General features: G+C 35.7%; 1 protein-coding gene across 6 annotated transcripts in view; it reads right to left on the reverse strand.

The window, feature by feature from the left end:
- LOC142221522 (uncharacterized) overlaps positions 1–22,483 on the reverse strand; it is a 253,095-nt gene that overhangs the window by 227,294 nt on the left and 3,318 nt on the right. Inside the window, exon 2 of one of the 6 annotated variants that reach the window (XR_012718085.1) lies at positions 4,565–4,705. The exons of 3 other annotated variants lie outside the window; for them this stretch is intronic. Coding sequence is in view for 2 of the 3 variants with exons in the window: in XM_075291276.1 (XP_075147391.1) it covers positions 16,694–16,715 (22 nt within the window). In the remaining variant the exon portion in view is untranslated. Of the gene's footprint in view, positions 1–4,564; positions 4,706–16,693; positions 17,550–22,483 lie in introns of those variants that run through there. 2 more of the 6 variants (XM_075291278.1, XM_075291276.1) reach the window with 2 other exon arrangements.

A 22,483-nucleotide genomic window follows, 5' to 3' on the forward strand; every position in this document is an offset into this window, starting at 1 on the left:
TGACAAAACTCTCAGGGCTCTGGATAAATCAGAGAAACGGGCCAAAATATCCTCAGGAGGGGATAATTGGTTCAAATTGACTTGAATCGGTTTAGTCTCAAGATCCGTCATGATTCTAAACGTAGATTTTGGCCATTCTGAGCGAGGGCGACATAACCAAGCTGGACCTTTCCACCAAAGGTTATTCGTTAGAAGATCGCGCGCTGAAGAACCTCTCGAGGCTATATCAGCGGGATTATCGTGTGATAAAACATGATGCCAATTACTAGTACCGATTTTAGTAGAGATGTTAGCTACTCGATTAGCAACAAACGTAGGCCAGTGGCACGGGGGCTTCCGAAGCCACGACAAACCTATTGTCGAATCAGTCCAATAGAATGTCTCAATTTCTGGGAGACTCAGCTCGGAGCGAATAGTCTCAACCATATCAGCCAAAAGAGTTGCACCGCAGAGCTCTAAACGGGGCAAGGATTCAACCTTGATTGGCGCTACCTTAGTTCGTGCTGCGAGCAGATGCGTGACATAATCACCAGGGGCGTTTTTAATTCGGACGTATAGTGAAGCCGCATATGCTTTCTCAGAAGCATCACAAAATGCATGAAGCTGAACTTCATGGTCTGGGCTGAAACCAACCCATCGGGGGATCTCTATCCGTTCGATTTCACTATAATCGTCCAAAACCGCAAACCATCTATTCAGAGTCATGGGTTTCAAACATTCGTCCCAATCTCTTTTGTCCTTCCAGATTTGTTGCATTATAATCTTAGCAACTATAATCTTAGGGGCCAGCCAACCGGCTGGGTCAAACAATTTAGCAATCTCAGACAAAACAGCTCGTTTGGTGACGCAAGACCTAGTAGGGGCTGAAACCAACTTGAAAAAGAAAACATCTTTTCCAGCGTTCCAACGTAAACCCAGAGTCTTGGCGGTACTCTCATTGGAAATATTCAAAAAGTCATTATCCAATAAATATTCGGGGGGTAAATCTAGCAAAAGACCCTGCACATTAGAGGTCCATTTTCTTAGATTAAACCCAGCAGAACCTAGAACTTCCATAAGTTCATCACGGCTCTTCATGGCATCATCTAAACTGTGAGCTCCTGCCAAAATGTCATCGACATACATCTGCGAACGTATTATCTCCGCAGCAGTCGGGAATTCAGCCTCAACGTCATCAGCCAGTTTAAATAGGGTCCGAATAGCTAAATATGGGGCACAGTTCACACCAAATGTGACCGTGTTCAATTCGAAATCTCGAATCACATCATCAGGGGCTAAACGGAAAACAATTCGCTGATATGACGCTTGATCGGGGTGAATCAGAATATGTCTATACATATTCTCGATGTCAGCATTGAAGACAAATCTAAATAATCTCCATCGGAGAATCAAAACAATTAGATTTGCTTGTAGAACGGGTCCAGTATACAATACGTTATTAAGACTAACGCCATTAGAAGTGGGACTGGAAGCATTAAACACCACACGTAATTTAGTGGTGGCACTGTCAGGCTTGAAAACAGCGTGATGGGGTAAATAATACACGGAATTAGAATAATTTACCTTATTCTCATCAATCATGGTCATATGTCCCAAATCAGCGTACTCTTGTAGCACCCTGTCATACTGAATCTTCAGCTCGGGATTTCTCATTAACCGCGACTCATTTCGCTTAAATTGAGAAATGGCATTATTTCGGGACAAACCAAGTTGCAAATCTTTGGGGTATTCACGCTTAAAAGGCAGTGAAACAACATACCGACCATTATCATTACGATAAGTCGTTCGTAGGTATAATTCCTCACACCATCTATCCTCTTCTGACATAGTGCATACTTTCGGTACATCTTCGATTTCCCAAAACCTACCAAGTTGATCATTCAACTCCATGTGGTTATAAAATGATACCACCGACTGTAGGGGCTTGGTTTGGGTGACTTTTCCAGTCACGATCCAACCGAAAACTGATTTCTGGGCAATAAGATCACCATTACGGTGCTTATGAACATCAGTATGCATTATCCGAGAATATATATCACCTCCCAGTAAAAGGTCCATATGAGAACATTTTAGATCACACATCGTGACTTCCGGCAGGTTCACATCTAATAGTTGTGACAATGAATAAGTTGGTAAACGACCAGTCAATTTGTCAACAACATACGCATCTGTCAACAACTCGAAAGTTGGGTCAATAGGGGAGCACAAAGGGATCCTACAAACATTAGTAGACTTCGCCGATATCGTGCCATTTAGGCCAACAATATTCGCAGAAGTAACTGGGAATATCGGCAAAGCAAGTTTCTTTTGCAACTTTCGGGAAATAAAAGTTGCTTGCGAGGCAGGATCGATCAATGCCCTAGCCGAACACTTCACGCCATGACAACACAAATCTACCACAGTAGTTCCCAAAAGAACTGTAGAAAACTGTGATGTCTCCATAGCAGTTGAAAAAGTTTGCAACGAACGGGCAGCCTCTGATATAGAAGGAACATCGTCAGAAGCTGATCGGGCTGGATTTCCCATATCGCGGGTCATTCCAGGTCGTGAGCTCGAGTCTCGACTCACTTGTGCTGAAGATTCCCTTCTATGCAAGTAAGAATGATGTTTTTGTTTGCAGAAGAAACATATATTTGAGCTCTTACAATTGCTAAAAGTGTGCGACGAAGCCAGACAATTCGTGCAACATTTGAGTCGCTTGACGGTTTCCAACCGATTGTTAACCGACATTTGAAGAAATTCTTCGCATAATCGTAGGGGATGCGATTCGGAACAAAGAGGACATTTCTGCTGAGGATTAGATGGTATAGTAGTAGAGAAGCTCTTAAAACTTCTGTTACCATTATTATTAGTAGTTGACTTTTGGGCTAGTAGGTTTTTTGACATAACTCGGACCAGTAGATGTCGAAATATTATGGGCGCCTTTAATGTCAAAGACGGACTCAAGGGTCTGATACCGAGCAGTGAAAAACTTATCCATTGTTTCCCATTTAGGTAGGTCAGAACTTGATCCTTGGGATTGCTCCCAAAGTCCTAGGGTAACTTCAGGAAGACGGGTGGAACATATGAAAACAAATATAACGTCCCAATTCTTCGTATCAATGCCCAAAAGAGACAAATTGGTTATGCAGTCGCTCATAGTACGCTGCAATTGCTTAATAGAGGGACCAGATTCTTTTAAAACGGGTGCAAGATTGAATAAAATCTTGAGTTGGGCGTTTACAAGAACCCTTTTGTTCTCATAACGGTCGACTAAATTTTGCCAAGCCATCTGAAAACCCTCATTAGTAATCGGACATGTATCACGGGCTTCACCTTCCGTCTTCTGCATCAGATAATACATTTTCTGAATGTTACTGATGTGTTCATTATCTTTATATAGGGCAGAGAACATGTCTCTGAATGTAGGCCAAGATTTATAATCACCAGAAAAAATTTCAGTATCACAAGGGGGAAGTATCACAAGGGGGAAGGTGAATTGGAAGGGATGAACTAGAAGACTTCTTCTTCGCATTGACCTTTTCAATTAAAGCCTCAATAAGGGCTAGTCCACGCACATACGTTTTATATGTCGCGATATATTTCGCCTTAACTTTGGCAATATCGTCACTAGAACCCATAGTGTCACACAATTCCTCATAAATTTCACGGAAATTCTCCCAAAGTCGAATAATTTCATGCTTATGAATATTGAGGCTGTGGACGGTGTGATCCTCCTCTTTGAGAGAAGTCACGAACATATCCAAATCAATTAAGCGGTCTGCGCTTTTAATCAAATTCTTGATATCAGACATTATTAATTTCAATAAAATTCAAATTTCGAGTAAAAATAATTAATTCGGAATAAAAACGGGGTTGTAGAACACAATTCCAGCAACAAACGTAAATGGGATTCAAAAAAGTGACGAAATTTATTTTTTATTGGCCATAAACAAATATTTAATGTGTTTGAATATTTTTCATAAATTAAAAAATATTCCAATTTTGGTCTTACCAACACCACTGTGCAACAAAACTACGTATTAGTATATGATACAATGTGCAAGAATCAAAAATATTTCAAACGGGTGAAACTACGGGGTTAGTTCGATATCACTATTATTTATTATACGAAACAGTCACAATTGCCTTTTACTTGCAATATTTTTCAATAATTAATCAATTAAAATAATTAATTTTAATATTTATTTTTCAATGTAAAATAATTTTCAAAATTATTTAATGAACAACTTTTGTTCTATCGGGCCCACTGTGCAATGTTCAGTTACAACTCACTCGAACATGCAATGCAACATGTAGTACAATTGAATGCAACACACACACGTATGTACGTATAACAGTCAACCACACTACTGGATAAGAGAGACGGGAGTGGGGGTAATAATGCAAGCTGTGGTTTTCGTTTGGTTGTTAGAAACCAAAGCGTATGGGCAAATGAAAATACAACAGCAACACACAGGCAAACGAAAGAGTGACTTTGTATTTATTATTTCTTTTATTTTATTGATATTCTTGCACTTTTGTTTACTTTATTTTCACCACTAATGAATATCAACAACCTTACCTTGGTGTGATGGATATTATAGGGGAAAACAATGGTGATAGCCAATAATTTTGGGGGTAAAAAATACCAAATATATCCAATGGATTTTCGGGCTCTAAAAAGAGAAGCTCAATGATAAATTATTTTATTTTGAATCTCGGGCTGTTTAATCCGGCTCGAAGGACCAATGAAAAGGCGGGGAATTAAATAAAATAATTTATCAATGAGGGGGGAAATAAATAAAAACACAATTAAATTTTGGTTTTTAAAGAATAAATTAAAATTCAATTTATTGGCGGGGGTATTCGTACCTTCGGGTATTTGAGCGAGAGAGTAAGTAAGAGAAAGTTTCGATAAGTCATTGTCATTTTTTCAGATATCGTTATAATTCAGGGGTGTATTTTACAATTCATGAAACTTAAATCTAACAGGGTGTCAACCTGAACACATACTACTATATTAACTTTTTACTACGAAACTGTAAAGTGTGTCTTATAAAAGACTTAAATTCAGAAAATTTTGTAACAAAAAAGGGTTTGTATACAAGTTTGGAATTTTCGAAGAAATTCAAAAACTCTTTCAGAGGAAGAATGTGAAGTCGAGTAAAATATACATATTTTTCCATCGAATCCTAAAGTTAACGATAACCATTCAAAGTCACATTATATTTAACTTCGAAACAATAATTTTACAACCAACACATAAATTTATTTAGGTGTGAACAATTGTTTGCTTTCTTTAATAACTTATTCTAAAGAAAATAAACTTATTCAATTGTTGCTTTGGATCATTCCCCACCAAGTTATAATACAATTTGCCTAAAAAAGTTATAATGTTATTCTGGTTTTACCGATGCGAGTTTTGCCGTTAAAATGAGAAATAATTTTAGTGGCAAAACTCAAACTCAATGTCCGCTTTTATTTTCGAAAGTATCCGTCAACTCCTCTTGGACTACTTATTAATAAAGAGGAACTAAACTTTGTTTTTATAGATCTTACTGTTTATTTTTTCACTGCTTCCCAATGTTTTCATTTTACTGTAACAACTCGAAAAAGAGTACACTGAAAAAATATTGTCGTGTGGCCAAAGATTTCATGTCCTTAAAATAAGAATACAAATTTTGCTTAGCTTAGACGATGCATTTCTCTAAAATAAAGTTTTTTCCATGTTCAAAAGTCGATAAACTTTTCAATGAAGTCGTGTTGTCCTTATAATTAAGTGATTTGACTTGAAAATGGGTATCATAACATGAAAGGAAAAAATGTGAACTAAGGTCAACTTGACTTTAATAATTCAGAAAAAATCTTTAAAACTAATGAAATTGTCTTTAAATTTGTTGCATTTTTGCATCTTGACTACAAAGCAAAAATCGTTAAAAAATAGGACACGTTTTTCAACACTTTATTTTAAAGACGTTTTTACTTTAAACATAGCACAATTTCTACTGTCTTGTTTTTAACGGACTTTTTATAGCATATGAAAAAAGCTGAAAAAGCGAAAAAATAAAATTTGCTTCATAGAGTCAAATACACAAAACCCACATTAAAAAGAGAATTGTGTCTTAAAAGTATCCTTACTTGAATTCTCGGCTGCATTGGCTCGGAATCAATACCAAAATTTTTAAAATAGAGACACAATCTTTGGAAACGGACATGCTATTTTTCAGTGTATAGTGCCCTTTCGTTAGTTTTTATGAAGATCCCTTTAATTACCTTTGTTTGAATATTTTGACTTACTCGTCCTACACTCAAAAAAAGTGAACTCTCTATTTCACTAAAGCCAATTTAACTTTATTTTAGTTCATAGAAATATTATGTTTGGATAAAGTTTTCTTTACTCTAATACTTTTTTGTGTACGTTAGTTAAATTAACTAAACCCGAGGAAAAAATATACTCAAATGAAGCATAATGATTAACTAAATTCGTGTCTTCCACAAAATAGTTCAGAATTTCTTTAAATTTGTAAATTTTACCAAAAATGCGTCCCACGTGAGCTTCGTATGTCACTAAAGACATTCTTGCAATTTTGAACTCCAAGTTTTTTCTTCAAACTACAAAGTTTTCTTTAACAAGTGAAAAAACTTAGTTATGTCTAATAAATTTTCTTGTATTTGTCGAAAAATATTTACTTATTTTTATGACATCGGCGTGATGCCAACGTTTGTTATACTGTTTAGTTAAAATTTTCTACAAATATACAAACTTTTCTAAAATTAACCGAAAGTTTTCTTCCTGGTGGATTCACTGTTTTTTCAGTGTACGTTCCGATTTGTTTTGACGAAACAAAAAAAAGTGCCCGTAATGCGAAAATGATAAACAAAACTCATGCTTTTTTTTAAATGTCTTTTCTCTTGGTTCCGAATGAATTTTCTCTCCGAATACTCATTTTAATCTTTTTACTTAAGCATATACATTTTTTGGCGGTCTTATATCACAACATATATATGTTTACTCGAAATTTGTAAATTTATACTTGTTTATATTCACACATAGTATTTTTCCAATCTTTAATGGAATTTTCTTTGTGTATATATATTTTTAAGGCGCCAATTTGTTACTTTCATGATTTTACTTCCAGCACACATTTTATGTCTCTCTTTCTAAACACATATATGTTTATAGTCTATTTCTAAATTAATATATGTTTGCATCCAAGCATATTATATTTACAAACATTTTATGTCCCAAACATAATATGTTCTAACATATTAACATATATGTCCCAAACATGTTATGCTGGTTTATGAACATTATATGCTTGCACTTAAAAATATTGTGTTTAAAAATTTGAGTTCCAAACATATAATTTTTACAACCAAACATATGAAAAACAGTCTTTTTCGTCCGTGTACGGAGTTAGTATGCCACTAATATTGAGCCCATTATTAAAAAAGAGAAAATCGTTAAATTAGTGTGGGTAATAAATACAAATTTGTAAAAATCGAGCACTATTCTTATGTAAAAACTACAAGTACGTATAAATACGATCGGCTAGTATATCAAAATTTGAAATTTGAGTAACATTGGTTAATAAATAAGAGTACTATGGCCAAATTTGGGAAAATCGAGCGATGCATATATATGGAAGCTATATCTAAATCTGAACCAATTAGCATAATATTTTGCGGGTTTGATTAATACCACCAAAGGTTACCTTGTCCAAGATTTGAGTAAGATCAGTTAAGAAATGAGGCCTGTATGGTCAAACATAGGGTTATTAGGGGCGAATTTTTCAAAATCGGGTGATACATATATGGGAGCTATATCTACATCTGAACCGATTTCGATGAAATTTTGCACATATAGTTAGTACTACAGAGGACTGGATCTAGCCAACTTTTAGTAAGATCGGTTAATAAATAAGGGTTCTATGACCAAATTTGGGATAATCGGGCTATACATATATATGGGAGCTATATCTAAATCTGAACCGATTTCGATGATTTTTTGCACATATAGTTAGTACTACAGAAGATTATATTTAGCCAACTTTGAGTAAGATCGGTTGATAAATAAAGGTTTTGTGGCCAAATTTGGGAAAATCGGGCGATACATATATATGAGAGCTATAGCTAAATCTGAACCGATTTCGATGATTTTTTGCACATATAGTTAGTGCTATAGAAGATTATATTTAGCCAACTTTGAGTAAGATCGGTTGATAAATAAAGGTTTTGTGGCCAAATTTGGGAAAATCGGGCGATACATATATATGAGAGCTATATCTAAATATGAACCGATTTGGATGAAATTTTGCAGACTTGAAGGGCGATGGAAAAGATTACCTTTTGCCAAATTTGGTGACCCCATTTGTCGAAATCGGGCGAAACATATATATATGAGCTATATCTAAATTTGATCTGATTTCTTCCAAATTCAATAGCGTTCGTCCTTGTGCCCAAGAAACTCCCTGTACCAAATTTCATCAAAATCGGTTAATAATTGCGACCGGAATCCTGTGAACAACAAATACATGGACAGACGGACGGATGGACGGACACCAAGCGCTAGATCGACTCAGGAGGTGATTCTGAGTCGATCGGTATATATTTTATGGGTCTAAAATCAATATTTCTGGTAGGCACATTTTTTGGTCGATCAAACTTATTATACCCTGACCACCATGTGGTTTAGGGTATAAAAATGAGAAAAGAAAAGTCAAGATTTCAGTTTTCAGTTGACAGTATAAAAGGTTTATTGATGGTTAGCTGCGGCTTACCCTTTTGGAAGTTGAAACGCAAGTAAGTTACAAAACCAAAGCATTGATCAGACATTGTAATTTAGTGCATACCATAAATATTTTAATCCAGTCAAAACGGAAGGGACAAATATTAAACAAAAGTTTTGAGTGAAAGCTTTCACTGTGAGACAGAGAAAGCGATCAGGGTTGTCGCTTATAAAGAATTCATCTCAAAGATTTATTTAAACGTTACATCAGTAATTCATTCAAATTCAATTCATATCAATTCGATTCAATATATGATTCTTAAAAACTATGAAAATACAATAAAAAAGAATAAATGTTGTTGAACAGAGTTCAAGATGCCGCCCCCCTTGCGGGGATGCAACTTAATATCTGCATGCTCAGGAAGTGATCCACCCAAAAATATAACTCTGTGTCATTGGCATATTAGAAGAGGTTTGTATCAAACCAGCTAAATTTATTTTAGGCAGTTGGTCGTTTGCAATACTAATTTCCACATTGTATGGTCTAAAAAATGAGGATCAGCCAGATCAGGTAAATGGTTATATACAGACTGCAACTTTTTCCAAGGTTACTTGTGGCAGTGGCGTATTAAAAATGGTCTTAACAACCCCAGTAATTTGAATCTTCACAGTAGGGTCGTGAAAAACAAAGAATTGAAAATACTATCTTTTTTACGGATGTCGATGAAGATGAAATACTAAAAATATTAAGCAATTTAAATCCCAACAAAAGTCCTGGTATCGATCAGATTCGAGCTAAGGATATAAAATACAATGCACATATACTTACTCCAATTATTACAGCATTTATTAATAAAAGCTTCAACGAAGCTATAATACCAAATACGTTAAAAACTTCATTAATCAGACCCGTTTATAAAAATGGTCTGAAATCAGACTATAATAACTACAGACCTATTGCCATTCTACCGGTTATAGAAAAAATACTCGAAGAGGCAGCTGCCAAAAGACTTACGGACTTTTTGTCGAGATATGGTGTTATAAATAAATGCCAATATGGTTTCCAAAAAGGGAAGAGCATTAATAAACTTCTGGGAAACTTTTCCAACAACATTAACCAAGCATTAAATAAAGGTGTGCATTCACTTGTGCTATTCATCGATTTCAGTAAAGCGTTCGATACTCTTTCTCACAAGAAGATGATTGACATTATGAAAAGATATGGAATTAGAGGAATTGCACTTAATTGGTTTAAAAACTATTTGGATTCAAGATCATACAAAGTAAAGGTCGATAATCACGTAAGCAAGGAAGTAGCATCAACACAAGGGGTACCTCAGGGTTCGAAACTTGGACTCATACTTTATTTACTTTACTAAGGATAGTAAAGTGTTTGCATATGCAGATGACACTGCTATTATTGTAAACCATCTCAATCCTGTAGAGGCCATGCGTATAATGCAGGATGAACTGAATATTATCACTAGATGGTGCCACGATTACGGATTAATAATAAATTCGAAAAAAAAAACAAAATTAAAGGATATTAAACCTAGAAATGCAATAAATATAAATATACCTCTGATATTTCATGATTATAACTGCATACACAATAAAAACAATATCTGCAATAGAACATGTCAAGATAAAATAGAAGTCGTAAGCGAATACAAATATCTCGGTGTAATAGTCGACAACTGTTTTAAATGGAAACTTCACATCGAGTCGTTGCATAAAAAACTTAGAAAAGCAGCGTTCGCACTTTATCAATTAAGTAACTGTGCCGCAATGAATGTTCGAAAACAGGCATATTTCGCGTTAGCTGAGTCCCATATTAGACATGGTATTACGGCCTGGGGCAGCTCATCCCACTGCAAACGGCTCCAAGATTCTCAAAAGCGCCTAATAAAAATACTAGTGAAAAAATAAAATCACAAAACATCCAAACTGTAAGAGCTCGTGAACTAATTAATGAAAACCAAATATATCCTGAGCACGGAACCAGAGCATATCCATCGCATCAAGAAATCAAATCATTTATGACGGAACAAAAGATTCTAAATGTAAGCAGCATTTATAAATTGTCAATAGCAACAGATTTTTTCACAGATTAAAGATTGCTAAAAACCATCGATCACACCCACAACACCCGTAGAAGATCGCAAGGAAAGTACAACGTTCCTGCATTTAAAAATAATTATGGACGAAATTCTCTCCAAGTACAATTACCAACGGTATTAAACACTTTTTCGCAAGAAATTATACATCTTCGAGATGACCGAAAGCGTAAGAAGAAGATGAAGGATGTACTGTTAATTTCGCAATGAAGCTATAACTATACGAATGAACTGAATCGAAACAAAATTCTTCCCGGCAGACAAGCCTTCAATGGCTTCGCTGGATATCATATATTATGAAATAGAAATCCCATAAAATGAATTGTAATTACTACTTGAAATTTAATAAAGAATATGACTGAAGACTCACAGTGCAGTACTCCCTAGCATTCTGCATAGTTGTGCGAAGTTTAAAACGCTCTACCAACGATTGCAAGATGACTGTTTGGACTCCGGCAGAATTTAGCATCAGCCTCACCTTCTCAGGACCTTGTGAAGTTAACACCCTAACTAACGCAGTCGGTAGAAAGACATGAACTTTTGGTCGCTGACTCAGGCGTTCATGCACTAAAGGTTCAGATCTTTCCCGCGATGATTGTGACCGCAGCGTAGATTTACGACCGACGGCGGATGCGTTTCTGCGCTCGATAGACACATGAGGCGATTTATAACGATGGGTTGCGATTCTGCTGGTGTTTATTCTTTTCGAATTGTGATAGTTTGTATTTTTCTTGTGGTCGTCAACGTGTAACATAGTATGGTGGTTATAGTTGCAGACCAGAAATGTTTTCCTTGATGGACACCACTCACGAGTATGTGAAGAGCATAGGCATTTAAAGCAAAACTTCTCCTTGACTATTATACGACGTTTATGGACGCCCATACATTGAAATACCGAACACTCTTTTAGTGAATGCCTATTGGAGCAGACTCGGCATTTTGGTAGAGGTGATACTTTGCTGTAATAGTAAAATTTATTAAGTTGTGAACAACAGAAACAGAAAGTACGGAATTCAATTGGCAACTGGTACGATACAAAGCTTTACTAAAGGTCGAACTAATATTCCATTTTGGGTTCTTATTTCAGCAACCCGAACTTTAGAATCGGGGCCACAATAAACTTTAATTACGCGCCCTAGACGCCATTCAGTGGGGGGTAGATTATCATCTTTAATAATAACAAAATCATTCTCCTTAAGATTTTGTTGTTCAGTTTTCCACTTATATCTTTTCTGTAAATTAGTGATGTACTCGTTCTTCCACCTTTTCGAGAATTGCAGTTGAATAGTTTTCAGTTTTTGCCATCGATTAATGAGAGATAGATTTTCAGACAATTCCTGTGGTACTGCGATTAAAGGTGCCCCTCTTAGAAAATGGCCTGGAGTTAATGCGTTAATCTCCGCAGGATCTTCACTCATCGGAGATAAGGGTCTTGAGTTGAGTACACTTTCAATACGAACAAGCAAAGTGGACAATTCTTCAAAGGTATATTTCATATTTCCTGCCACTTTCCGGAGATGCGACTTCATACTTTTTACTGCAGCTTCCCACAAGCCACCCATATGCGGCGCATGAGGGGGAATGAACTGCCAAAAGAAACCGAGAGTATTGTATTTATCGACAAGATGAGTTTCTTCATTTTTAAAAAAATTGCGGTATTCATGCATCAGAATACGACTGGCTACTACAAAGTTAGTGCCATTGTCGGAGAAAACTTTTTTTTGGGAAATCCACGTCGCCAACAAATCGATCAAAGGTAGCCATAAACGCCTCAATAGTCAAGTCTGAACATGCTTCTAAATGAATGGTTCGAGTAGCAAGACAAACAAAAACGGCTGCGTATCCCTTTTGGATCTTCGCATTTCGTAATCTAGATGTTTTCAAGTCAAAAGGTCCTGCAAAGTCTAACCCAGTATTAGTGAATGGCAACGAGGACGTGCATCGTTCGAGAGGTAGGGCTGCCATTATTTGACTTCGGATCCGTTGCTTGTATATGGTACAAGTACGACAATTTCGGATACAGTACCGAACAGCATTTTTCAGACGTATGATATAATATTCAGATCGAATCGCCCTTAGCATGCTTTGGTGTTCAGAGTGCAGGAGAATTTCATGGGTAGAAGCTATTAGTAATTTGCAAAAGCGAGAATTCTCTAGAATTATAATTGGATATCTTTCAGTGTAAGGAAGATCGGCGTTAGACAAACGTCCATTCGCTCTAAGTAGATTATTTCCATCGATAAATGGATTCAAAGTCAGCAATTTGCTTTTAGTAGAGATATGTTCACCATTTTTAAGCGCATTGTATTCTGGAGAGTAAAACTTAATTTGTGCGATCCTAATTAGCTGAAATTTGACAAACAGAATTTCTTCTGCAGTTATAAAATTATTTCCCATAACAGACGACCTCTTTTTCTGGCACTTTCTGATAAAACGATATATGAAACAAATTACGCTCATTGCTCGATTAAAAGATGAAAATCTTTCCAGTATATCTTCGGATGCAGTCTTAATTTGATATGTAGTGACCTTTCTTTCTACATCAGGCTCCTTAAATATTGTGGGTTTTGGCCAAAATTCAGGTGGTTTTACTAACCATGTCGGTCCATTCCACCAAAGTGTGTTGAACTTCAATTCAAGCGCAGTACAACCACGAGTTCCTATGTCGGCAGGGTTTTCGTTTGTTAGAACATTCCTCCAGGTAGCATTTCCTACATTGTCCAAAATCTCAGTCTCAAGGTTTTCCAATGAAACGGTGGCTTGTCCAGCCATGCCAATGTTATTGTCGAATCGGACCAGAGATAAATATCAGTAACAGAAATGTTCAGATTTTGGGACACAGACTTTAAAAGTTTCGATAATAGCGCCGCGCCACACAATTCCAGACACGGAAGATTTTTCTATGGGGCTACCTTACTTTTTAAGCGAGAAAAAAGAAGTTCTAATATTTCGTGACGATATTCTACAAATATAAATGCAGGCACAGTAAGATTTCTCAGAGGCGTCACAAAACCCATGAATGTGAATTTGGTTTTCAGATGTATAATGTACCCAGCGAGGAATTCGTATTTTCTCAATATCCGAAAAATTTGAGATGAAGATGTTCCATTTATCCAGTGTGGGGTTTAACTTCTTCATCCCAATCAGTCGCATCGATCCATAACTGCTGTAAAAGTATTTTTGCTACAACGATAATCGGTGCTAACCATCCAGCAGGATCGAAAATTTTCGCAACGAGAGACAATATCTTTCTTTTAGTTAACGGTACAGTTGAAAGAGTTATATTCGATACACTATAGTAGAAATTATCAGCCATTGCATTCCATCGTATACTAAAGTTTTAGTCTCACTGGTGTTCTCAATCTTCAGAAAGTCTTCGTTAAGAAGATCCTCGGGGGGCATTTGTTTCAGAATGAGTGAATGGTTTGCAGTTATCTTTTTCAGTGGGAAACCTGCCGATTTAAGTAAATCAATCAGTTCTATTAAGTATCACTCAGTCCCCTACAAATTATATCCTCCCGAGAGTATGACATCCACATATATCTGAGATTTCAAAATTTCCGAAGCAGTAGGGTGAGTGGATTTCCCGTCCTCACTTAATTGTTAGAGAGTCCGAATCGCCAAATAGGGAGCACAATTTATTCCAAAGGTTACGGTTTTCAACCGAAAATCAGTAATTTCCTCTGTTGTAGACTTCCGAAACACGCCCCTTTGAAACTCCCTGTCATCTTCATGCACGTAAATTTGTCGGTACATCTTCCGGATATCGGCCAAGGCATATTGTTTCACTATCTGATTTGCCTCACCTCTTGTTTTCGCCCTTAAGTGAAACAGTTTCTGAGAAGGAGATAATTTTGGGTGGTTTATATAAATGGCGGAGAACATGTTTCTAAACCCCGGTCATTTATCGTACCCTCCGCTGAATATTTCAGTGTCACATGGAGGCACTTTTAACGAATAACCAGTTTCATCCAATTTCAGTTCACTTCTCTCATTTTTCCTTAGCGAACTGTCCATTTTGCATTTCTCAATATCAATCAAATCCAGCATAGACGTTTTGCAAAGTTTGTATGATCTACATGATTCGTTAAACTTTGCACGCATAGACTTACTTTCTGATTTGGAAAGGTTTTCCTCAGTTGTCATTTCTGTCTCATAGACTTGAGTCAAAGTACGCCATCGACGCTCTAAATCATCTAGATCAACCCTTAAACTTGAAAGTGTATGTTCCGTTACATCGATGGCAGAAAAATTCGCGCAGTATGTGACCAATTGGTCCGAAAAGAATATGAATTTCTGAAATGACATATTCGTACCCAAATACGGACTCTCCGAAATCAACACAAATGGATCCAGATGTTATAAAATCAAACAATTAAGGATGAAAAAAAATTAAATTTCAGTTCTACTGTCCAACAAAATTGTTGAAAGAAAGAGATTTGCAATAAAATCACAGAATGAAAGTTTTATCTCCCAGATGAATTGTTTTGTCCTAAACCACGATGTAACTAATAAATTGCATTTCACAGAAAGCCACAGGGCCAATAACAAATTTAAATTCACAGAAAGCCACTAGGCCAGAAATTAGTTCAAGCATCCAGAAAGAAATAAATTAACATTTAATTAATTCCAATGACAAGTTTACAATTCAAATTACATCAGATTTCCAAAGTAAGAAACGTTTTATCTAGTTTATCCATATTTCAAACCAGCCTTAGCCAATATTTGACGTACCCTTATCTCTAACTCAAAAATTCCAGTTAATTCGAAGATTACCCCTTCAAGGTGGCTAGCCGCTAAAATCGAAACTAAATTGACAATAAAATGACCATTAACTCCCTCTTAATCAAACCTGCAACATCTTGGAGACATCCATACTTAATGTTGTGTTAATCATGTGTCCAAAATTTCACTTCGCATAATACTTCATACCAAATCAACAATCCAAAATTTTACAAATATATACCGTCGTGTTACATCCAGTAATTACAGACGGACTTGACCTTTATTACAGCCGTATAATCAATTTGTCAATATCAGTGTAAATAGCAGAAATGTATGTATAAATGTCCCTGTATAAATGTTCCCACACACATTGGAATAAATAGCATACATGAACTCGTGCGAAATTTCTCCAGCAATTAATCGAGTAAATACTCCTTTATCAAATATTCAAATAATCCAATCTATTGACAATATCTGTGCCAACTAGAAGCTCATAAAATTCCAGAATCAAACAATTCACCTCCAGCACACAAAGTCTTTATTGATTAGATACATTCTATAAATATAAATTGTTGGGTGTCTTCCTTTTCCCAACACTCCAAAACTTCAGAGAACAATATTGTTTTGCATGTGTCGATCTAGCAAATTTCAGCATAAAAAATTTCTCCCAATTCATAAGTCATAAATATTCATAAACATGTTTCCTGAGAAATAAATATATTATCATTAACCGCCTGTTTCACTATATATCATAAATTTCCAATTACATGGAACTTTTCATAGATATATATTTGTGAAAAACAAAATTGTCAATGACTCTACGATTTGCCCTTAATTATGTCCACAACAAATAATAACGAGTCAAATCATTCATTAATTTCCCAACTAATAATGTTGGTTTTCGTTATTTTTTGTCCTAGACATTTTCCCAAATTGAATTATCAATGTGGAAAACAATCACAGTAAAATCCGAATTCTTTCCCTATGAAATTTACTATAAATATTTCTGGCAATTTGCCACATAAAACATTTGCCGATTTCCAAACAATTAATTTAAGGAGAATTAAATTTGATTTTACCAATTTTTTACCAAATTAGCGTTTTCTCCAAACAATCACTCATCAAATGTACATGCACTCACCCACTCTATGAACTCCATGCATTTACACCCTTCTACCTCTCCACACTTCGGTCACCTTCTTGTCAGTATGCAGCACCGTTATCCAAAGAACCAGACAACAAACTTTAAACAATTGCAATCGCTTTTTGCCAAACAAATGAACTCCGAATTCTGAAATTACGACTCTCGCCTCCTCTTTTGATTACTTGGCCTCCTTTCTACAAATTATATATTTACATCTAGGCTTGATAATTTCTTTCCTTCTGCCAGCTATATGTTATTATATTCATGATTTTTTCCATTTACTTAAACTTTTCTATTAAGACCTTTGCCACACAGTCTATCAGTCTCTTTTTCTTTGTCGAAGCCTTTTTTTCATATATTTAGCAGATTATTTTCAATGTCAACATTGATAGATCCTCATTGTCTGACGTTTCAATTAAAATGAGTAGCTCAGCTTTTTTCTCGCAATCACTAACTCCCCTTCTCTCTCTGTCTTGCGTTTCTTTTATTTATTTATGACGTGTGTGTGTGCATCTGCACATTACAAAATCAAAATGCACGATGTCGTATTGTCACGTACAAATTGCCGTATGTAATAATGGTTTGGGGATGGTATTTGAGATCTAAACCTTCGGTATATTTTTCAAGTAAACGTGTTTTCTAAGTAAACGTTTTTTCTGTATGTACCGGCTATTTTATTTAATCACCATACATCCGATATTCATGTTTACAACGACAATTTCGTGTCTTGCACAAGTAAACCGATTTTCCGAATGTAATGTGGCAACGACATCAATAAATCAACGAGAGTATTTATTTGAACTGCGACATGTGCAATTCTCTTAAAATAACGACTGAGACGTCAGCTCTCCTAGACGTGCGCTGCTGGCTTTGTGGCAATGCAAATATATTCGACCAGTGTGTTTGTTAAAGAAGACTTGAAAGAGGGATAATTATGCCGCAACTAACAAGGTATAGAAACCAAAGATAATAAAAGAGGAAGATGGGAGATTGGCTTGCGTCATACCAAATGTTGCATTTACCAGATTAGTTTAATACATGTTTGTAATCATTTTGTTGTTTTTCGTTTTTATTTTTTAAATGAAATCGGACCAGAGATAAATATCAGTAACAGAAATGTTCAGATTTTGGGACACAGACTTTAAAAGTTTCGATAATAGCGCCGCGCCACACAATTCCAGACACGGAAAATTTTTCTATGGGGCTACCTTACTTTTTGAAGCGAGCAAAAAAGAAGTTCTAATATTTCGTGACGATATTCTACAAATATAAATGCAGGCACAGTAAGATTTCTCAGAGGCGTCACAAAACCCATGAATGTGAATTTGGTTTTCAGATGTATAATGTACCCAGCGAGGAATACGTATTTTCTCAATATCCGAAAAATTTGAGATGAAGATGTTCCATTTATCCAGTGTGGGGTTTAACTTCTTCATCCCAATCAGTCGCATCGATCCATAACTGCTGTAAAAGTATTTTTGCTACAACGATAATCGGTGCTAACCATCCAGCAGGATCGAAAATTTTCGCAACGAGAGACAATATCTTTCTTTTAGTTAACGGTACAGTTGAAAGAGTTATATTCGATACACTATAGTAGAAATTATCAGCCATCGCATTCCATCGTATACTAAAGTTTTAGTCTCACTGGTGTTCTCAATCTTCAGAAAGTCTTCGTTAAGAAGATCCTCGGGGGGCATTTGTTTCAGAATGAGTGAATGGTTTGAAGTTATCTTTTTCAGTGGGAAACCTGCCGATTTAAGTAAATCAATCAGTTCTATTAAGTATCACTCAGTCCCCTACAAATTATATCCTCCCGAGAGTATGTCATCCACATATATCTGAGATTTCAAAATTTCCGAAGCAGTAGGGTGAGTGGATTTCCCGTCCTCACTTAATTGTTAGAGAGTCCGAATCGCCAAATAGGGAGCACAATTTATTCCAAAGGTTACGGTTTTCAACCGAAAATCAGTAATTTCCTCTGTTGTAGACTTCCGAAACAGGCCCCTTTGAAACTCCCTGTCATCTTCATGCACGTAAATTTGTCGGTACATCTTCCGGATATCGGCCAAGGCATATTGTTTCACTATCTGATTTGCCTCACCTCTTGTTTTCGCCCTTAAGTGAAACAGTTTCTGAGAAGGAGATAATTTTGGGTGGTTTATATAAATGGCGGAGAACATGTTTCTAAACCCCGGTCATTTATCGTACCCTCCGCTGAATATTTCAGTGTCACATGGAGGCACTTTTAACGAATAACCAGTTTCATCCAATTTCAGTTCACTTCTCTCATTTTTCCTTAGCGAACTGTCCATTTTGCATTTCTCAATATCAATCAAATCCAGCATAGACGTTTTGCAAAGTTTGTATGATCTACATGATTCGTTAAACTTTGCACGCATAGACTTACTTTCTGATTTGGAAAGATTTTCCTCAGTTGTCATTTCTGTCTCATAGACTTGAGTCAAAGTACGCTATCGACGCTCTAAATCATCTAGATCAACCCTTAAACTTGAAACTGTATGTTCCGTTACATCGATGGCAGAAAAATTCGCGCAGTATGTGACCAATTGGTCCGAAAAGAATATGAATTTCTGAAATGACATATTCGTGACCCAAATACGGACAAACAAACCGCAAATCTCTCCGAAATCAACACAAATGGATCCAGATGTTATAAAATCAAACAATTAAGGATGAAAAAAAATAAATTTCAGTTCTACTGTCCAACAAAATTGTTGAAAGAAAGAGATTTGCAATAAAATCACAGAATGAAAGTTTATCTCCCAGATGAATTGTTTTGTCCTAAACCACGATGTAACTAATAAATTGCATTTCACAGAAAGCCACAGGGCCAATAACAAATTTAAATTCACAGAAAGCCACTAGGCCAGAAATTAGGTCAATTAGGTCAAAGAAATAAATTAACATTTAATTAATTCCAATGACAAGTTTACAATTCAAATTACATCAGATTTCCAAAGTAAGAAACGTTTTATCTAGTTTATCCATATTTCAAACCAGCCTTAGCCAATATTTGACGTACCCTTATCTCTAACTCAAAAATTCCAGTTAATTCGAAGATTACCCCTTCAAGGTGGCTAGCCGCTAAAATCGAAACTAAATTGACAATAAAATGACCATTAACTCCCTCTTAATCAAACCTGCAACATCTTGGAGACATCCATACTTAATGTTGTGTTAATCATGTGTCCAAAATTTCACTTCGCATAATACTTCATACCAAATCAACAATTCAAAATTTTACAAATATATACCGTCGTGTTACATCCAGTAATTACAGACGGACTTGACCTTTATTACAGCCGTATAATCAATTTGTCAATATCAGTGTAAATAGCGGAAATGTATGTATAAATGTCCCTGTATAAATGTTCCCACACACATTGGAATAAATAGCATACATGAACTCGTGCGAAATTTCTCCAGCAATTAATCGAGTAAATACTCCTTTATCAAATATTCAAATAATCCAATCTATTGACAATATCTGTGCCAACTAGAAGCTCATAAAATTCCAGAATCAAACAATTCACCTCCAGCACACAAAGTCTTTATTGATTAGATACATTCTATAAATATAAATTGTTGGGTGTCTTCCTTTTCCCAACACTCCAAAACTTCAGAGAACAATATTGTTTTGCATGTGTCGATCTAGCAAATTTCAGCATAAAAAATTTCTCCCAATTCATAAGTCATAAATATTCATAAACATGTTTCCTGAGAAATAAATATATTATCATTAACCGCCTGTTTCACTATATATCATAAATTTCCAATTACATGGAACTTTTCATAGAAATATATTTGTGAAAAACAAAATTGTCAATGACTCTACGATTTGCCCTTAATTATGTCCACAACAAATAATAACGAGTCAAATCATTCATTAATTTCCCAACTAATAATGTTGGTTTTCGTTATTTTTTGTCCTAGACATTTTCCCAAATTGAATTATCAATGTGGAAAACAATCACAGTAAAATCCGAATTCTTTCCCTATGAAATTTACTATAAATATTTCTGGCAATTTGCCACATAAAACATTTGCCGATTTCCAAACAATTAATTTAAGGAGAATTAAATTTGATTTTACCAATTTTTTACCAAATTAGCGTTTTCTCCAAACAATCACTCATCAAATGTACATGCACTCACCCACTCTATGAACTCCATGCATTTACACCCTTCTACCTCTCCACACTTCGGTCACCTTCTTGTCAGTATGCAGCACCGTTATCCAAAGAACCAGACAACAAACTTTAAACAATTGCAATCGCTCTTTGCCAAACAAATGAACTCCGAATTCTGAAATTACGACTCTCGCCTCCTCTTTTGATTACTTGGCCTCCTTTCTACAAATTATATATTTACATCTAGGCTTGATAATTTCTTTCCTTCTGCCAGCTATATGTTATTATATTCATGATTTTTTCCATTTACTTAAACTTTTCTATTAAGACCTTTGCCACACAGTCTATCAGTCTCTTTTTCTTTGTCGAAGCCTTTTTTTCATATATTTAGCAGATTATTTTCAATGTCAACATTGATAGATCCTCATTGTCTGACGTTTCAATTAAAATGAGTAGCTCAGCTTTTTTCTCGCAATCACTAACTCCCCTTCTCTCTCTGTCTTGCGTTTCTTTTATTTATTTATGACGTGTGTGTGTGCATCTGCACATTACAAAATCAAAATGCACGATGTCGTATTGTCACGTACAAATTGCCGTATGTAATAATGGTTTGGGGATGGTATTTGAGATCTAAACCTTCGGTATATTTTTCAAGTAAACGTGTTTTCTAAGTAAACGTTTTTTCTGTATGTACCGGCTATTTTATTTAATCACCATACATCCGATATTCATGTTTACAACGACAATTTCGTGTCTTGCACAAGTAAACCGATTTTCCGAATGTAATGTGGCAACGACATCAATAAATCAACGAGAGTATTTATTTGAACTGCGACATGTGCAATTCTCTTAAAATAACGACTGAGACGTCAGCTCTCCTAGACGTGCGCTGCTGGCTTTGTGGCAATGCAAATATATTCGACCAGTGTGTTTGTTAAAGAAGACTTGAAAGAGGGATAATTATGCCGCAACTAACAAGGTATAGAAACCAAAGATAATAAAAGAGGAAGATGGGAGATTGGCTTGCGTCATACCAAATGTTGCATTTACCAGATTAGTTTAATACATGTTTGTAATCATTTTGTTGTTTTTCGTTTTTATTTTTTAAATGAAATCGGACCAGAGATAAATATCAGTAACAGAAATGTTCAGATTTTGGGACACAGACTTTAAAAGTTTCGATAATAGCGCCGCGCCACACAATTCCAGACACGGAAAATTTTTCTATGGGGCTACCTTACTTTTTGAAGCGAGCAAAAAAGAAGTTCTAATATTTCGTGACGATATTCTACAAATATAAATGCAGGCACAGTAAGATTTCTCAGAGGCGTCACAAAACCCATGAATGTGAATTTGGTTTTCAGATGTATAATGTACCCAGCGAGGAATACGTATTTTCTCAATATCCGAAAAATTTGAGATGAAGATGTTCCATTTATCCAGTGTGGGGTTTAACTTCTTCATCCCAATCAGTCGCATCGATCCATAACTGCTGTAAAAGTATTTTTGCTACAACGATAATCGGTGCTAACCATCCAGCAGGATCGAAAATTTTCGCAACGAGAGACAATATCTTTCTTTTAGTTAACGGTACAGTTGAAAGAGTTATATTCGATACACTATAGTAGAAATTA

The sequence above is a fragment of the Haematobia irritans genome, chromosome 1 (assembly GCF_050003625.1).
Source record: "Haematobia irritans isolate KBUSLIRL chromosome 1, ASM5000362v1, whole genome shotgun sequence".
NCBI lineage: Eukaryota > Metazoa > Arthropoda > Insecta > Diptera > Muscidae > Haematobia > Haematobia irritans.